Source organism: Cloeon dipterum, chromosome 3 (genome assembly GCF_949628265.1).
Source record: "Cloeon dipterum chromosome 3, ieCloDipt1.1, whole genome shotgun sequence".
Lineage (NCBI taxonomy): Eukaryota > Metazoa > Arthropoda > Insecta > Ephemeroptera > Baetidae > Cloeon > Cloeon dipterum.
The window spans coordinates 16,804,472-16,820,618 of NC_088788.1; the positions used below are offsets into that span (position 1 = coordinate 16,804,472).

The 16,147-nt window shown below is 40.6% G+C and overlaps 1 protein-coding gene across 1 annotated transcript in view; it reads right to left on the bottom strand.

The window, feature by feature from the left end:
• The window catches only part of Egfr (epidermal growth factor receptor), a 92,712-nt gene extending 77,307 nt beyond the window's left edge, over positions 1-15,405 (bottom strand). The window contains exon 1 of the mRNA XM_065483063.1: positions 15,119-15,405. Within this exon, the coding sequence (XP_065339135.1) occupies positions 15,119-15,191 (73 nt within the window). The 5' untranslated portion in view covers positions 15,192-15,405. The remainder of the gene's footprint in view (positions 1-15,118) is intronic.
• Positions 15,406-16,147: the final 742 nt, after the last annotated feature.

Below are 16,147 nucleotides of genomic sequence, written 5' to 3' on the forward strand. Positions count from 1 at the left end.
AACGCAAAGGTAAATTTGTGATCAGGTCGAAGTTGTGTTCGGATCAAGAGCGACGGTGACACAACTTTCTCCTCTCATTGTCAGGGAGGCCTACGCATGGCGAAAAAGCAGCTCTTCTACGAGAACGCGCGCTCATTGTTTACGTAATAAAAAGGGAGCAAGCCGAAATAAATGCATGCATGGTTGGCCGCGTCAAGAAGGAGCCGCCTTATCTCTCTCTCTCTCTCTCTCTCTCTCTCTCTCTCTCTCTCTCTCTCTCTCTCTCTCTCTCTCTCTCGTGCCTACGCCTTGTTCCGAAATGACGTCACGATTTTCGAGAATTTTAAACTCGAAAGCAAGCAGCTCAGGCACGCGCGCCCGCCGCCAAATTATTTTGCCCACGCGATTGCAAGTGCGCGAAATGGGCCTCTCTCGGCAATTTTTTGCCGGGGCCCCCGGCCGCCGCTGCCGCATTTTCCTGCAACATCTGCCGCGTCTCGGCAACAGCAGCCTGTTGATTCGTCTTTTTTCAAATTCCCACGCTGCCGTTGTGCGGGGGTGAGTTTCCACTCTCAGCAGCAGCAGCCGCTTCTCCTTCGCTGATGAGGCGCCGCCACCATATCAAAAGATTCAATTTTGTTATTCTTGCCTCGACAAGGGTTACAAACACTCTTGTACGATTTAAACGCCCTCATGATGCCTATCGTGTGAACCGCTGATCGTCACAATAATGCGGACAGTAGCTTCGATGTTAAAATAGCCCGCATCAAAGGATAAAACTTGACGCGCGCGACTTTGGTTTAATTGAAAAACTCGCAAAGAGGGGGATAACAACAGTAACAACACGCAATTTGAATTTGAAAACAATTTGAAATTTCGAATGACAAGCCGTTCAAAATCCGAACCCTAGGTGATATCGTAACCCTACTAAATTTGTTCTTTAAATCCTGCTATCCCTGATTGTGAGGTGCACATCCCTATAGGATATAATGGCGTGTCAAGTTATGAGAGTGCTGCGCAAAAAACGTGCTATTGTGGAAATAATTAGGCAATACGATACCACGGAGACTAGAATACAGGTGCAAATGCAATAGTAGAAACGTGATATTGCGCACAACCAAACTAAAGAATCGTTTTTAAGCCCGGAAAAGCGCCTCAGTGTCAAATGCGCAGGTCCCGGATGAGTCACTGTTGCAGAATATTAAAGTTTTATTATCTATGATTCACACAGTTGTTAAAAGTCGGCTCAGAGGAGCAATTTGTATCAATATCCAAATGGGGGTCACTCGTCCGTGTATACGCGGCTCCTGCTCCTCATTATTTACCATTGAGAAAAGGTTGAGAATCCGTGGCCACTTTGTGTGAGCCAGGAGCGCGTCTCACATCGGTGATTCCGCGCGTGAAATGTCGACTGAACGCAGAGGAGGAAAACGCACGCTGGTGAACCGCGCCTTTGTTGGCGAGAAAAGTGTCTCTGCTGCGATCACAATTGTACAATACCCTTTCATCTGGAGGAGCTGATAAATAAAATATTCGCTTGGCTGGAAGGACATCGTGCGTGTGACACTTACATTTTTATGCATGCTCGGAAATGGCACACGCAGGCAAGACAGCTTACCTGAAACAATGAATGATTCTCATTAATTATAAATATCGATACGAAGAAAAGGCAAACATATTAATTTTACCCAGTAGGAAGTTTATGCAATAAGGACTAGACCACGATAGCAATAATTTTTAAGATGCTAAGAAAGGAAAATAATCACTAGATTGGACGAGAAATTAAAAAAAAAATAATGCTAAGAGAATAAAACCAGAGCTAGATCATATTTTTTTTAACAAAATCAGCCTTTTTTAATATTTTCTAGAGAATTATATTCTCCAATATTTAACATCTAAAAAAATCATTGCCAATTTTATGTTTTAAAAATTCACTGCTTGTTATTCGTCTCCCTCCATCACAGGTTCTTTGCAGAATAGTAATTTTTCAGAATAATGGCGAAACAAGTGCGTATATGAGCGGCATTTCTTTCCTCACCACCAAGCTCAGGGGAACGTGAGTGAATTTTTCATGCAGCAACAGTGCGACAGACAAGGTCATGAACCGACGCAATGCAAAAACTACGTTTACCACACACGATGATTTACCGAGAAACTCTGAAAACAGAACTACTAAGTGAGAGCCTGGTGTTGTTGTGTTTTGAATCTGGCTCGCGAATATTGTATGGGAGAGACGAGAGGAAGTCGTGGAGTGCGGCGGGTTGCGTTGCCTGCAAAGCACTATCACCTGTTGTCTTGGGAGCCGGTGGGGGAGCAGTTGTTGGCCGTGCCGAGTGTGTTTACAGGCGGATCCAGTTACAAAAAACCTGAATTTCACTATGGATGTACGCACTCTGCGGCAGGCAAACTGCAGCCTGCTTCGAGAGTACGAATTTATTTAAAGCGCAAAAATCGCCTTTTTACGCAGCGAGGGGGATAAAAAGAAGTTTTCGCAGTAGGATTTAAATTTGATTTAATGTCGGTTGTGCGATGAAGCAAAATCTTAAATTCTCAATCACTGTAACTAACAATAAGTACCCTTTAAGATATTGATGAAAATTTATTAAAGGTGCACAACAGCGAGCAATGTGAAATATTAACTCTGGTAAAAAAATTTAAAAATATTCTTTGCACGCAAAGTTTTTTAACGAATAGCTACTCCCACAGACAAATGAATAAGGAGTGGGTGGCTCAATGTCAAGTATTTGCAGAGAAAATAATGTAACACGGCATCGGACTGGCAGTACCTAAATCTGCAAAACAAAATTAATACCAGCGTTAGCTGCAGTAAATTCTGAATCGATATATGCTTGTTGAAAACGTCGAATTCTGAGCACAAAGAGAAAGGAGTTAAGAAATATTCTCTTACAACAATTCAACCTAAACAAAATTCTAACTTTGTTTTAACTTTTAAAATATTTCAATTCTGCTCTTTTTATCACGAAATTTTTGTGAGAAATTGTACCTTCTTATAGCTGCTAACTGCTGCCTAATCGAGAGAATTTAATCACTAAGTGCCTTGAAGTTATTTTCTCCCGTTCGTTTCTTTCCATTTTTTTTATTTAGCAACTAGTTTAAATATTTTTCGCCAATGTTAAGCATTTTTTACAGTGCTGCTTTAATATAATTAGTTTTCTTGACAGCCCGGGGTGCTTCGAAAACATTCAAGTGACTACAATGAGTAACTATTTGCACCAGCGAAATTCTTCACGTCGTCAGATAAATTTGGGGGTCAGAGACACACAGCACAATGACATTCCTGCGCGAGGCAGATGATCATTCGTCGCGAGAGTTCGGATAAGGAGGCGGCGGCCGCACAGGAGAGACGCGGAGAGTGAAAAATTCAGCGACGACTTGAGAATGATGACAAAGCTTGAGGCGAGAGAGCAGCATGTGCCTCGGCACTAAAGGTGTGTGTCGGCTGCTTCTGTTCGCTTTCAATCGCATTTGCAGATAAGAGACAAAGCCGTGAAATTGAATTGTTTTCCATTCAAAGACGGCTGACTACCTGTTGATTTCTATTTGCGCCGAATTCAATAAACCCGGCTTTTTTGAACTGCTTCAGAATAGAGGCAAGAATTTTAATTGCCTTCGGTCGAGTGATGCACAGTCCAAATTGAAGGAAAGTTTATTTTTCTTTCGGCGTCAGCAGTGTGGCAGAAAAGCTTTCTTATGTTTTAAGAATCCGTCTCAAGTGCGCTGTTTATGTTCCTGCCACTGCCACCCACCCCTGGAGCCGCACAAACCACTATCTGCGGACAAAGGTAACTCACACCTGAGGCCGTCCCCCTGAAGTACACTAAGACTTACTCTTTTCATATTTCGCTCCCACTGTTGCGCCTGGCATCTTTCCAGCTCACACCTGCGCCTCTCTAGGCAGCATTTACGTTCTGTTAGCTTGTGTACATCGCAACTACTGGCGTCGACTTTTTTCTGTGCATCTGATTTTTTACTCTCTGAATCCAAATGAGAACGAAAAATACTTTTAAAAATAGTCAAAAATGAAATTTCAGTGCTACTTTGAAGTTAAAATATAGTAAAAATTGTGAACTCCTTCCAAACAAGATATTACTAGCTAGAAAATCGGTAATAAGTATAATACAGCCGTCTTTTTGTTTGTAACAAAAGTCTAAAATTCCTAACCCGAGTACTAAGGAAGACGCATTCTTTTTGGCCTTTTCGGCGATTAATTGCGCCATTCTAGAGCTTTCAGCACGCCATCCCTGAGGGAGAAAATAGGCTTCGATTTCGTTTGAAAGACAAATTGCTGGCTGCGTGGCCCCCATTTTCTCACGTAACATCCTTTCTGGCTGAACGATAATTCGCCGGCACTCCAATAAAAATCTGCGCTTCAGGGCTGTCATGCAAAGGCGTATCACCTCACGCGACGGCCACCGATAGTTTTTGAGTCGCGCGCGTTTATTATATGAAAAGCAGCAGGCACGCGAGAAAATGCAGACTAGGCAGCGCCCAAGGAGAGAGAAATGATGAATATTCATCCAAGAATAAATTCTTCCAGCGCATTGTTGCTGCGGGTATATTAATTACTGGCTCGTTTCCCTGACGCGTTCGCACTATACAGCACAAGATGCAGAGCAACAGCAGCAGTTTCCCATGTGAAACCTGAATGCTGCTGCTGGCTGGTAAGAAAAGATAGGCTGCAAACTGGATATTGCAGCAGTCAACAGCTAAAGCGACGCATATCAAAACGCACTGCGCAGAAGTGAGTGCAACCTGGGAAAATGAAAGGCGTCTTGCTTTGTTTCTAAACTGATTAAAAAAATTAATTATGAATATTAATTAATTAAATATGATTTTAGTTTTGAATTTATTACTCAGCAGCTTTCAGTGCTAGAGCAATGATCTTGGCAAATTTGGAAGTTTAATTTGCATCTGTGAACAATAAATAATGGGAACTATTCCTTTGACAAATTGTAGTTAAAATATTGCATATCCGTGAAAGCAGAATCAAAACAAATGCTTATTTTCTAGAAAATTTACTCGGCTTGATAATAAATTACGAACCACTCTCGCTGTTAGAAAACCATTAAAAATATCCTCCGCAACATGAGCAACTTTTTTACCCTTTTGCACTAGATTTCTTGAATTGCACAGCTAATGTGAGCTGTGTCATATCAATCCTATAATTGGCTCCCTCATTTCAACACCAACAAGTGCAGTGTAATTTAACTGTTGCAGTGATGCTACTCCCGATTGCACTCACATGAAAGCAATGCGTGTGGAGCGAATCACGACCAGAGCCAACTGCATGTCTCTTGACTCAGAAGTGCATGTATCAATGATTTTCTCGGCCAGATGTGCGGCTCTGACTAATGTTTTCGTTCGGCAGCAATTTATAATTGCTAATCGACATGCTCACAATGCACGCTGCTCGTAATATTGTAATTTCCCACAGCCCCGATTTGTATCGGCTATAAGCTGCACGCACCGTTGTGCGAATGAGAGAGAAAGACGCCGCCGTGTTTTCTCTGAAAAGCGAGCATTTCAGTTCGCCAACAAACATCCTTTCATGGGAACGCCGCCGGCATCACGCGCATTAAAAGTGTCACGATAGCGAGGAAACTAATATACACAAAGAATTGTTTTTAATTCTTAAAGTAGATCATTACAACATTTCCTTTTTCACTGTGCAATCAAGTCAGGACTGAGTAATATTTTAGATTTTGCCAAATTTCTCGAGAAATTAAACGGTTGTATGCTTGATTTCGATTCCTCTCGTTGCGATCTACTCAACGGTGTGCGAATTAACTTTTTGGCGAGATAAATCACTATTTTATTGTGGGAGACAGAGCTCGCCGCTTGATTAGCAGGCAAACTTTGGCGCCGATTTTCTTAGATATTTGAACGGAAACCTGGGAATATTTTAGCTCGTTCTCAATTTTAAAGGAATATCTAAGTTTCAGGTAAAATTATTTTTTCAGAGTTTTCCATTACATTTCCACTTACCCACCGTTCAAGCTTCGGTGTGTTTATCAGACAGCGTCTGGTTTGTCTTTTCCCACTCGCAAAGTGGGCGATAAAAATTTTTGTGACAGCTCGGCATATAATTTTCAAGAATGTGATTCTTTCTCGCGTTTTGAGTTTTCTAATTTTTTGTTCCTCGACTCGAAGGCCCTTGACGCTTAATAAGAAAGAGCGAGCTGAGAAGTAGTTTACTCGCTCTCATATTTCAAAACCACTGCCATGTGTGTGCTGGTCCAAATGAGAGAGAGGCTGACTGGGGGATCGAAACGAACTGCTCTCTGGCTTGGTATAAAAAGCGGCGAAAACACAAGGGCGTGGGAGCGATGTTGCGTCGCGCGCATTGAATATGACACTCTGCACTGCCGCAAGGCTGCATCATCCCGAATATGAGACTTTCGACGGAATTTTCTTCTTTCTGCTCACGCGGCTAGGCAAGGTGCGCCACAGGGTGACCACAAAACGCGCGGGGCCATGTGTCCTCACGCAAACAACATATTAAACAGCGGAGTTGGGTGTTGCTTCTCTCACACTGTGAGCTGGGCTGCTTATAATTAAAATTTCATGCGCGTCTTCTTCATTCTCCTCGCTTGGTTTGATTAATAAGGGTGTAATCTGAGCAGAAATACTCTTGTTTCAACGAATATTTTACTTTTGTTAAGACTAAAATATAACGGATTAGTATTTTATAGCACTCGCAGGATCAATTTTTTATTTTAAGGGAGCAAAAATAAACTAGAGCTCCAGTTTCTTTTACCTCTAGTCCTAAATTCTATAGGGAAAGGTATCACTTCGTCCACTTTAACTTAAGAATCTATTGCCGTGAGGAGCCTATAAACTTAATAAGCAGCGAATTAAAAAAAAAACATGAATATTTTACACCAAGGTTGTTTTTGTTTAGCAGGGTTTCATTATTTTTTTAAACAACGTTGCGGCGTCAGTGGCGTTCTCATTTGTCAATTGCTTTATTTTTAGGGGATTCTTAGCTCCAGAATTTTTTTCTTCTACATTTAGTAGCCAAACAAGAAAATTAAAATATTTTAAAAAGGTTTAAAATTTATCTTAATTTATTTTTCAATAGCCTTAATAAGTAATTTTCATTGCCAGAAATGGGAAAAATAAATTTAGAAAAGATCTGTCCCCCTTTGAACTTTTGAACTACCCTTTTTCGGTAGTGTGTCGCGACTTGAACAAAAAATTAATTAATACATAATATCTTCTGGAAGAAACCAAACATTTCTTGTATTTTTTTAAACAGACGATTATGGTTTCTCTGACAGAAGAAATATAGCTGAGTTTCGAATTTTCCTCATTCCCTGGATTCCGTTTCCTTGATTGAGACCTTTAAGGAGAGAACACGCCTGGGTGCAGAGGAAAATCTCGAGTTGAGGCGAGTCTAAAAGGCACGCGGGTCTGCCCGAAATGACTCTGTAATGCGTATTAAATTATATCCGAGCATGAATGAAACCGCAATAAGCGTCTCTCCTGTAATTTGAAAACTCGGGCCTTTGTTTGGCGCGCCAAGGAGTGTCGAACACACGCAGGACGCTGCCGAGAATGATAATAAACACAGGCCGGCGTGACAACAAAAAAGAGCCGAGAGCAGCACAGCGGCCCAATAATCAAAATATTTGGCCATCCCGCAGGATATGTCTCTGCTCGATATAAAAAGTGGATTTCGTTAACACAAGCCCGTATAAAGCGCAGATGATGCGGTGTGTGCGTGTGCATGGCGTATAAATATTTAGGTCCGGAAAGGAAGTCTTTGACCTGGCCATGCCGTCAGTTTCAAACTTTTCGCCAAAACCAACTGCATGCAGCAGCCCAAGCCTACGTGCCAAGAAAACGCTGATTTTCAGTTACAGAATTAAACCTGGCGCGAATTGCATTTCAGGGGCAAAATGCGCACACGCAGTTGGTAGCACTTCTGGGAACACGCTCACTCACTGCTACCTTCGTGTTCGGCTGCAAAACCGGAAGGCAGCCCGTTACGCTTTTTCTTCACGGCTTGCTTCGAACGAATCGAAAGAATCAAGTTTAGTGTACTCTCAGGAGAGCGACATGCAGGAAAAAGAGTCGTGCCTCACCAACAATCGCAATGAGAGCAAGCCTTCTCAAGCCTCCATGCACAATCCGCTTGAGATTAGGAAAAATTAAATGAAGGAATGAAATTGCAAATTTTAACAGCTCTTCAAACTTTCATCATCATCTATTACTAGTTTCAAACTCTAGGGACGATAGTGAGAAAAAACATGATTTTCCAATAAAAACGAGATGAATATATATGAGTAGTTAAATTATTTAGTTGAATATAAATGTAATATTTGTAAAAGTGTTCAATTTTTGGTTTTAACTTAAACCTTCCCAAAAATAACTTTTTCATGTAAAACACTATTGAAATATAGCCAGTCACTGCAAGTTGCATAAAAAATAAAAAGAATTAGAGCAGTGAATAATTTCTTAAAATTCATGCGTAAGATATTAATCAAAATTGAGAATTGACTTCTAAAAAACCAATATTATTCCCAGACTAGATTGACGCCTATAATTATGCACCTTTGGCTTGTTTCTTGAGCGCTCATCAAGGAGCATCACGACCCAACGCCTAGTTTGTCCAAACAAAAGCTAAAAGCACTTAATCAAGCTGCCGTTTTTTATTCTCTCTCGAGAGAGCTGGTCCGGCGCGCGAATAAATCGTTGCAAGACGATGATGCGACGCGACGGAGCAGATAAGTTCGTTTACTTGCTAGCGATCGACGCTTTAAAACAACAACTGAGTGTCTGGAGGCTGCTGCTGCTGCTGCTCCATCAGGTTAGTGTTTAAGAGCAAATTTATACACACATATACATGCGCATACATTTTTATTAACAGGATGCTGAACCACCTGAGGAGATTTTTGCGCACGTCAAGAACGGCTACTGTTGCACAATCGCCGCCGAGTTTAAAAAGAAGATGAGCCGCTTTTTAAACCGCCTGATGATGAAATTATAAATTGGCCAAAACAGTTACAAAGAAGTGTGCTGAAATTTGAATTTTAAATGCTGATTGTTTAAAGTAGAAATTTCACACAGGTAACTGTGAAAATGATGCAAAAGGGAAATTGACCAGCCGTGCACAATTAAATGGTTGACTGCTGATGGGCAGATTGATTTCACTTCTTTGTGCACATTTGACTGCCCTGGGAGATGCATATCAGGCGAAAACCCTGCGCTCAGCACAATAGGGCCATTGTGCGAAACTTTTTGCTCGACGGTATAATTTCGGACGCACGTGAGCTAGCAGAAAAATCGTTCCTCCTTTCGTCACAGCCTCTGCTATGATTTAATTAGACTGGACGGAGAAAAATGCCTGTGTTGATTGGCTAACGATCAATCTCAATCCGAGCCCGCAGACGCAGAGGCCCCGCGGGTCTGTTTGGGCGACATTTCTGGCCGCGGCAGACGGAATTAAAGCAAACAAGCGGCCGCGACAGCAGTGAAAAGAGTATATTCATTTAATGACACAATGATGTCGACGGGCTTGAACAATAATGAGTCGTCTTGGTTTGAACATCTGGCTGCAAAGCCGCTTTATTTGATTACATTTCGACTAGCGCGACAGTCTATTCGAATGCACGGCCCTAAATCTCTCTCTCAGGCCGATGGGAAACAATGAGGCCCCGCGCACCGTATCCGCTTAAGAAATATTAAGATTATAAAATGACACTCTGCGTTGTCGACGCCGAATTCGTGAGTTTTATCCCAATTGACCTCAAATGGGGAAGATCGAGAAACACACACGTGTGTGTGCCTGAATGTATCCTCTTCCTTTGACACTAAAAACAAACTACTCGTGTTTGTACACGACACTTTTATGACCTGAAAATTCGTGACTCCTCTGAATGGGACGGAGATTTCGGGAAGCGTGCACTAATCCCACCAGCTTCCTGCTTCCAGCCCTAATAATCTTGTCCAACAAGTTCATTATTTATTTAAAACACTCTCGAGTCGGGAGATGTTCAAGGCGTAGTCAATGTCACCCACGGTGCCTTTTTTGCACGCGCTTATCAATTACACGAATCTGCTGAGTAAGAGTGCACACGATAGCGTGAAATGCGGTGAGTTACGATGGAAAGAAATGATTACAACCTGCATTTCACATTTTTTATATCATCAAACAAAGAGAAATAATTTCAAGTGATGGGTTGATGGTCATGATTTAATCTCGAAATCTGTCAATTTTTACGATTTTCCCGCGATTTGAAACATTTTTTAAACTATGCCTCCATTTAAAAATCCCCAAAAATTACACCCTTTTCAAGTGGCCGCTACAGTTCATAGAAAATCTGGTAGAAGTATTTTTTGAACATGAAATTTCAAAATGATTTAAAAAATCAAGTAATTTTTCCATCGCCTTTTTTAGCTTGTGAAAATCGATTATCTAATCGTTTCAAGTGGATAAGAGACACAAGCGGCTATATCACTGATTAACTTATGATGCTTGACAAAATAAATAAAACGTTGAACGTTAAGAAACCGATTTATTTGTTCTAACAATAAGACTGAAGTTAAAAATTAAATTATTTTGAGACAAATCGTTCATTTAATTTTTTCACATTTTCCTATCGATGAGCACTCTGATGGTGGATTTTTGTTATAAACTGTTTTTTCAAAACTAATAAAAACAAGACAAACCAATTTGAATATGTTTTTGAGCGTCTTCTCCTTGGTTTACACGCATTTTCGTGAGAGTTATTGCCCCGTAGAATGTTTGTTAAAACGGTTAAAACTCTACTAGGATGAAATTTTGACGACAACAATATAGGGATTACATCATATTAACAGCACGATCTCGGAACTTGGGTGGATTATTTGCAAAAGGAAATGCTGGGAAAAAGATAAAAAAACGCAGCATCCGACAGCGTGTCCCACGCGTATCACGCGGACGTGAACAACGCGTGAGGCCTCTTTTCAGACGCAAGCACACCTTGCCGATTGCAACACCGGCGAATAATGCGCACGACAAGAAATTAACCTGCTTCGGCCGTTTTTGGCCCGAAATCACAGAAGAGAGAAGGGTCGTCGTCGACAGCTGTCTCTTTGAAAAGATTTTCGCTTCAAGCTGACAGCAGGTCGTCGCCCAGAGAACGTATTTAACAATAATTGTGTGTCCGGGTTTTGCCTGCTGCGCGCGAGTTTTTTACGCGGGTCGTGCATTTCTTGCTCCATAATGAGGCGCTTGTCATCGCGGCAGGGGATTTTCGGACAGAATAACTTAGCTCCTTTGCATCACGCAAGCCGCTCGCCGACCACTCGCGCGGTAATTATCTCGCAAATTAATGTGGGCGCAATTCGCCAGCACGCTCCTCGCTCGTCAGCCTGTTGAATACATTCTAATTGGACTTTTGTTTGCTTTAACACGCAAAGCGAATCAATTTCCTGGTAGAAGTCAACGAACGGTATAGCTGAAAATATATTCGTAGGAACCTTTTCGAATGAACAGATCAATTAATTGATCGCTTTTTATCTCCGATAGTTTTCAATCAATTTTGAAAAATATGCCGGGTTTTGGCTTTGACAGTTTTTTTACAGAAATAATCACCCATCTAAAATTATTTTAAATATAGGAAATCCCCTTCTATTCCGCGATTGAATATTTATTAAGGAAAAAAATACATCAATTTTACCCTTACTAAGTTGATTAGAAAAAACGAACAATTTTTTCGATTTTCAATCACTAACAAATTGCATTTATTTTTCTTTTAGGGGTTTATAGTGCCCAAATAACCCGCAATAAACGCAATTTTTAATTCAATTGAATAAATAAATCCATTTTGTTTTAAAATCATGTGAAGACTACTTGAATGAATTTTTCTATCAATTTTTTCATTGTGTCAGCAAGCCTTTGAGTTCAATTTTAACGGGACACTATCGGCTTCGTTGGCTTGATTGTATTGTTATCGCAGATTTGAGATACTTCATGCTGAAGCGCCTTTTCGTTATGATAAGAGTTTTAGAAAAAAAAGGATTGCGTGCCAAACTCCTAGCAATTCAATTTGAATGTAGGCTCTTGGTGGGGCGAGCTGCAAATCATGCAGTGAACAACAATGGCATGCACACGAGATTGTCTGCATTTTAATCGGGCGCAAAAAGACGGCTGGCTCGTCTGCTGCATAAAATTCGAGCCGCTTTTTCAGAGATTTAATGGCGGCTCACTCGCGGTACCACGAGGCCGAGACGTGTATAACCGGCCAGCGAGGTGAGCATCAAGATTTGAAGAGCTGATCCATATACGGGGCCGTGCAAAAAGTCGTGGTTCACGAGCCAGACAGACATAGAGAGCAGAGTAGAGCTCGCGCGCGCGGCCAACGAGAACAAAAGAGACAAATAATAAATAAAAGATTGTGAAGCAGTGTGGCTGGTCAAGTTGCGTCGTCGCACTCGCTCGCAAAGAGACCAGCCGAGGAGAGAAATAAAGAGACGACCACGGACGGCCTCTGAAATTAATTGATCACATCAGGTCAACGATCTGCTGCGCGACTTCTTGTTGTCCCGTGACTCTTTCCACAGATGATGATTCACCGCGTGAAATACGACATTATACATGTTTAGCTCTGGGCAATTTATTTTTTCGTTGTTTTCATAACAACTGCAGATTTGGGGAAAATCCAATGTTGAAATCACCACATTATCAAATCTAATCTTTCTGCCAACAAGTGATGCTTTAACGCTGATACCATCAACTGTATTTTCTGGTTACATGTAGGGCTGTAAATTTAAGACGGTCGGCTATTTTTCCTGAGCTTCCAATCGTCATGGGACGATCAATGTTTTATTTTCGAAATCTACAGAGTATATTTCAACATCTGTACTATTGTGTAATATATTTCAACATCTGTACTATTGTGTAAGCTTAAACTAAAAAGCAGGATAACGTTTTGCTCATGTTTTGTGCATGGTAAATAAATAAATTTAAATTATATTTGTGAAATATAGTAGGACGAAGAAATGACGGGTGGGGACAATTTATTTTTATTGTATAATATAATTCAATTTTAATTGAAGCTCGTAAAATGTTCAAAGACAGTGTGGCTACTGGCTAGTATTGATGAATTTAAATAATTGTGTATTTGAAAGGTAGATCGATTGCGCCTGAGATTGACCGATCAACTTTGCCATTATTTCCACTGCACTAATTTTTTCAGCACTTGGAAAAATTCTTATTCCATCTTGAGATTTATTGTCCTATTTAAAATCCTTCATTTTAACGTATATAAATCAATTTAATTTTATCTTGATGAGAGTCACAGTTTCCAATTCCGTGTTTTTATTACCTTTTAATTACGTCTTCTTGCAATGAAATAAATTTTGAACGAAAAATACTTCAAAATCATATTAATCAATTTAGTGAATTTTTATTTGGAACAGATTATTGTCTTGACTCACGGTGGGAGAGCTCCGAAATAATGGATCTCTCAACCGCCTGCACTCCATTAGCACCAGATGAAACAAAAATTCTCACTAGCGTGTGCAATTAGGACACCATAAAGCGGATCCACCACCTGGAATTCCCGCGGCAGATAGCGATTTTATTCTCGCACAGCCAGGGGAGGAAGGAAACTTTTCGCGCGACTGTACACCTTTTCCCAAGCAGCAGAGATACACGCAGTAGTACACAATAGGCCTAGTACACAAAGGAAAAAAATGCATTCAAAGAGTGAGGGTGAATAACAGAATAACAGCGACCTGAGCCCTGAGTTGCATAGGGGAGAGGTATGCCGCGGCCCAGGGTTGAAAGCATCCCTTGTACACAGACAGTGGCTGCCAAGCTTTATGATGTGTACTGCTTCACTCAACGTCAAGAGGACTCTATTAACCCACAAAATGAAACCTAATGAACATCGCCCTGGGAATTGTCAACAAATTTTACATTCAACTAATTTTTAATATTAACTTCTAGGCAATTAATGTTTTATCCGTTAATTATTTGAAATTAGTTACGTCATCGTGTTGTTAAGTCTGAATTTTTTACTTTTACACAAATAAATAATAATAAAAATTTAATACAACCATGTGATTAAAAAATCGGCTCTCAGGATTTTACGCTATCATGGTGAGAATCATTTTCTTTAACTGAAAACATTCAATAAAATAAAACTCCACGACTTTGACGATGAGTGTTTAGCTGCAATTATTATCAAGCAGTTAAAATAATCTGGTTTTTAGTTTAGAATTTCTTTTATCAGTCTCACAATACGAGGTGCGTCGCAAGTTGCAAGCTCAGATAAACACTATATACACAAGCGAGAAATTGGAGGTGATGATGGTGTCACAAAATTGGTTCATATTATAGCAAAGGTTGGGCAAACACCAGCATCCGATTAAAAAATGCAGAGGCAGTACTGTACTCGTCAAATAACAAACTACAAGGAAAGATTGACGTTATCTGTTGACACCAGACACCAGCAGGTCATGTTGTGCGTGCTTTCGCAATAGTTTCTTAGGAAATATTGTTGGGTCTATGTGATTTGAAATTTATTTTTTCTGAGGACCATCAAATGAGCACTAGTGCAATTTTAAGTCATTTTAACCAAAATCATAGGCGTTTCAGTGCTCCAAAATCGTCCTGATATCGTTGAAAATTCCAACAACGGCTTTTTCAATTTTAATATCAGTGTACATAGGTAGTGTAAAAATTCAGATCCCAAAACAATAATATATATGATTCCTTCCTTGTCTGATGTCAATTTAAAATTTCCAGGGAAGCGCAAATTTTCGTCTCCTTCCTCGATAGCGCACAGTCCTTGGCGAAATAATGGGAAATACATAATTAAAACGAGTGGCGCGGTTTGTTGATGAGAGAAGAGCTGGCAAGCGTGAAATACTGGCACGAAAGAGAAGCAGCAGCCGCACATAAAATACATACAAAGAGTGCTGTGTGTGTAAAAACATGGAGAAGGCTGCTCCTTGCACACAGAGCGAATGAATGCAGCAGAGAACCTGAAGCGAGGGTAGGGAGACCTTATGAGTGTGCCCAGCCGAGCGTGAATTAAGAAGTTTCAGCCGCGGGAGGGACACACGGTCGCGCTTTTTCGTCGCTTCCGAAGGTGAAGAAATAAAAATTAAATAGTGGACGAACCTCTTTCGACGATGACGGCGTGGCCGACGACGAAGCAGGCCGCGAGGAAGACGACGATCGGCGCCGACAGCATGGTGGCTCGCTGATTCGATTGGATTTTCAACACTCGCCAGCCGATTATCCTGATTCGGCGGCCGCGGCTCGCATCTCTTGAAGTTCACAGATTCGAAAAGGTCTAGCACAAAAACTGACACTCTCGAGTTTCGGCGCTTTCGGCAAAGCAAAATGTGACGCTACAGACGATCGGCAGCGATCCCTCTTGGCTCAGCAGCAGCGAAAACTTGACTGAGTGTTTTGAATGCTGCGACCGCGTGTTTACGCGATGGAGGGGGAGAAATGGTCGGCGCCTATTGGTCCAAAGTCCAAAGGGCTTCGTTTGAACCTTGTGCAGCGCGAACACGTCGGCTATTTCTTGGAAAGTATGCGAATCTTCCCAAAAGCGTTGGCACAGCTTTTTGTGAATGAAATCGATGAAGGCTGCTCAAACTCCGCCGTACTCTGATTTTAACCAGCTTTTAATGTTAAATAAAACACTCTTATGAGAAGGACAAATTTTTATTAAATCTAAAAAATTAAAAATGAATGTACTGCAGAACTAAAATAATATACCACTTAAAATAAAATTTGGAAGTAACTTATATTTTCAATGATTGAAATCTATATATTTCTGAGAAAATAGAAAATCTGCTGCAAATTGGTATGCTAATCAAGAGGTGAGCATTGTCTCCTTATTGTAAAATCATGATTTATCTCACCAAAAAGGGAAATTAACATCTTTAATTATTCAAACACCAGTGTATAGATCGTGCTGACGAGAACAAAATCCTGCTCAAAATTCGTTGATACGCCATTTTTTTATTTGTATTCAATTTTGTTTCATTTTGTTAGAATACTCCGAAATTTGTGTTTGAAATGTTTTAAAGTTCAAAACTAAACAATATCAACAATAAACCAAACTAAGATGGCCAATTATTATTTTTTTTTTTGGAGAAACCATAAAAAAGTTGACCTCCAAAAAATGTCTGGCAT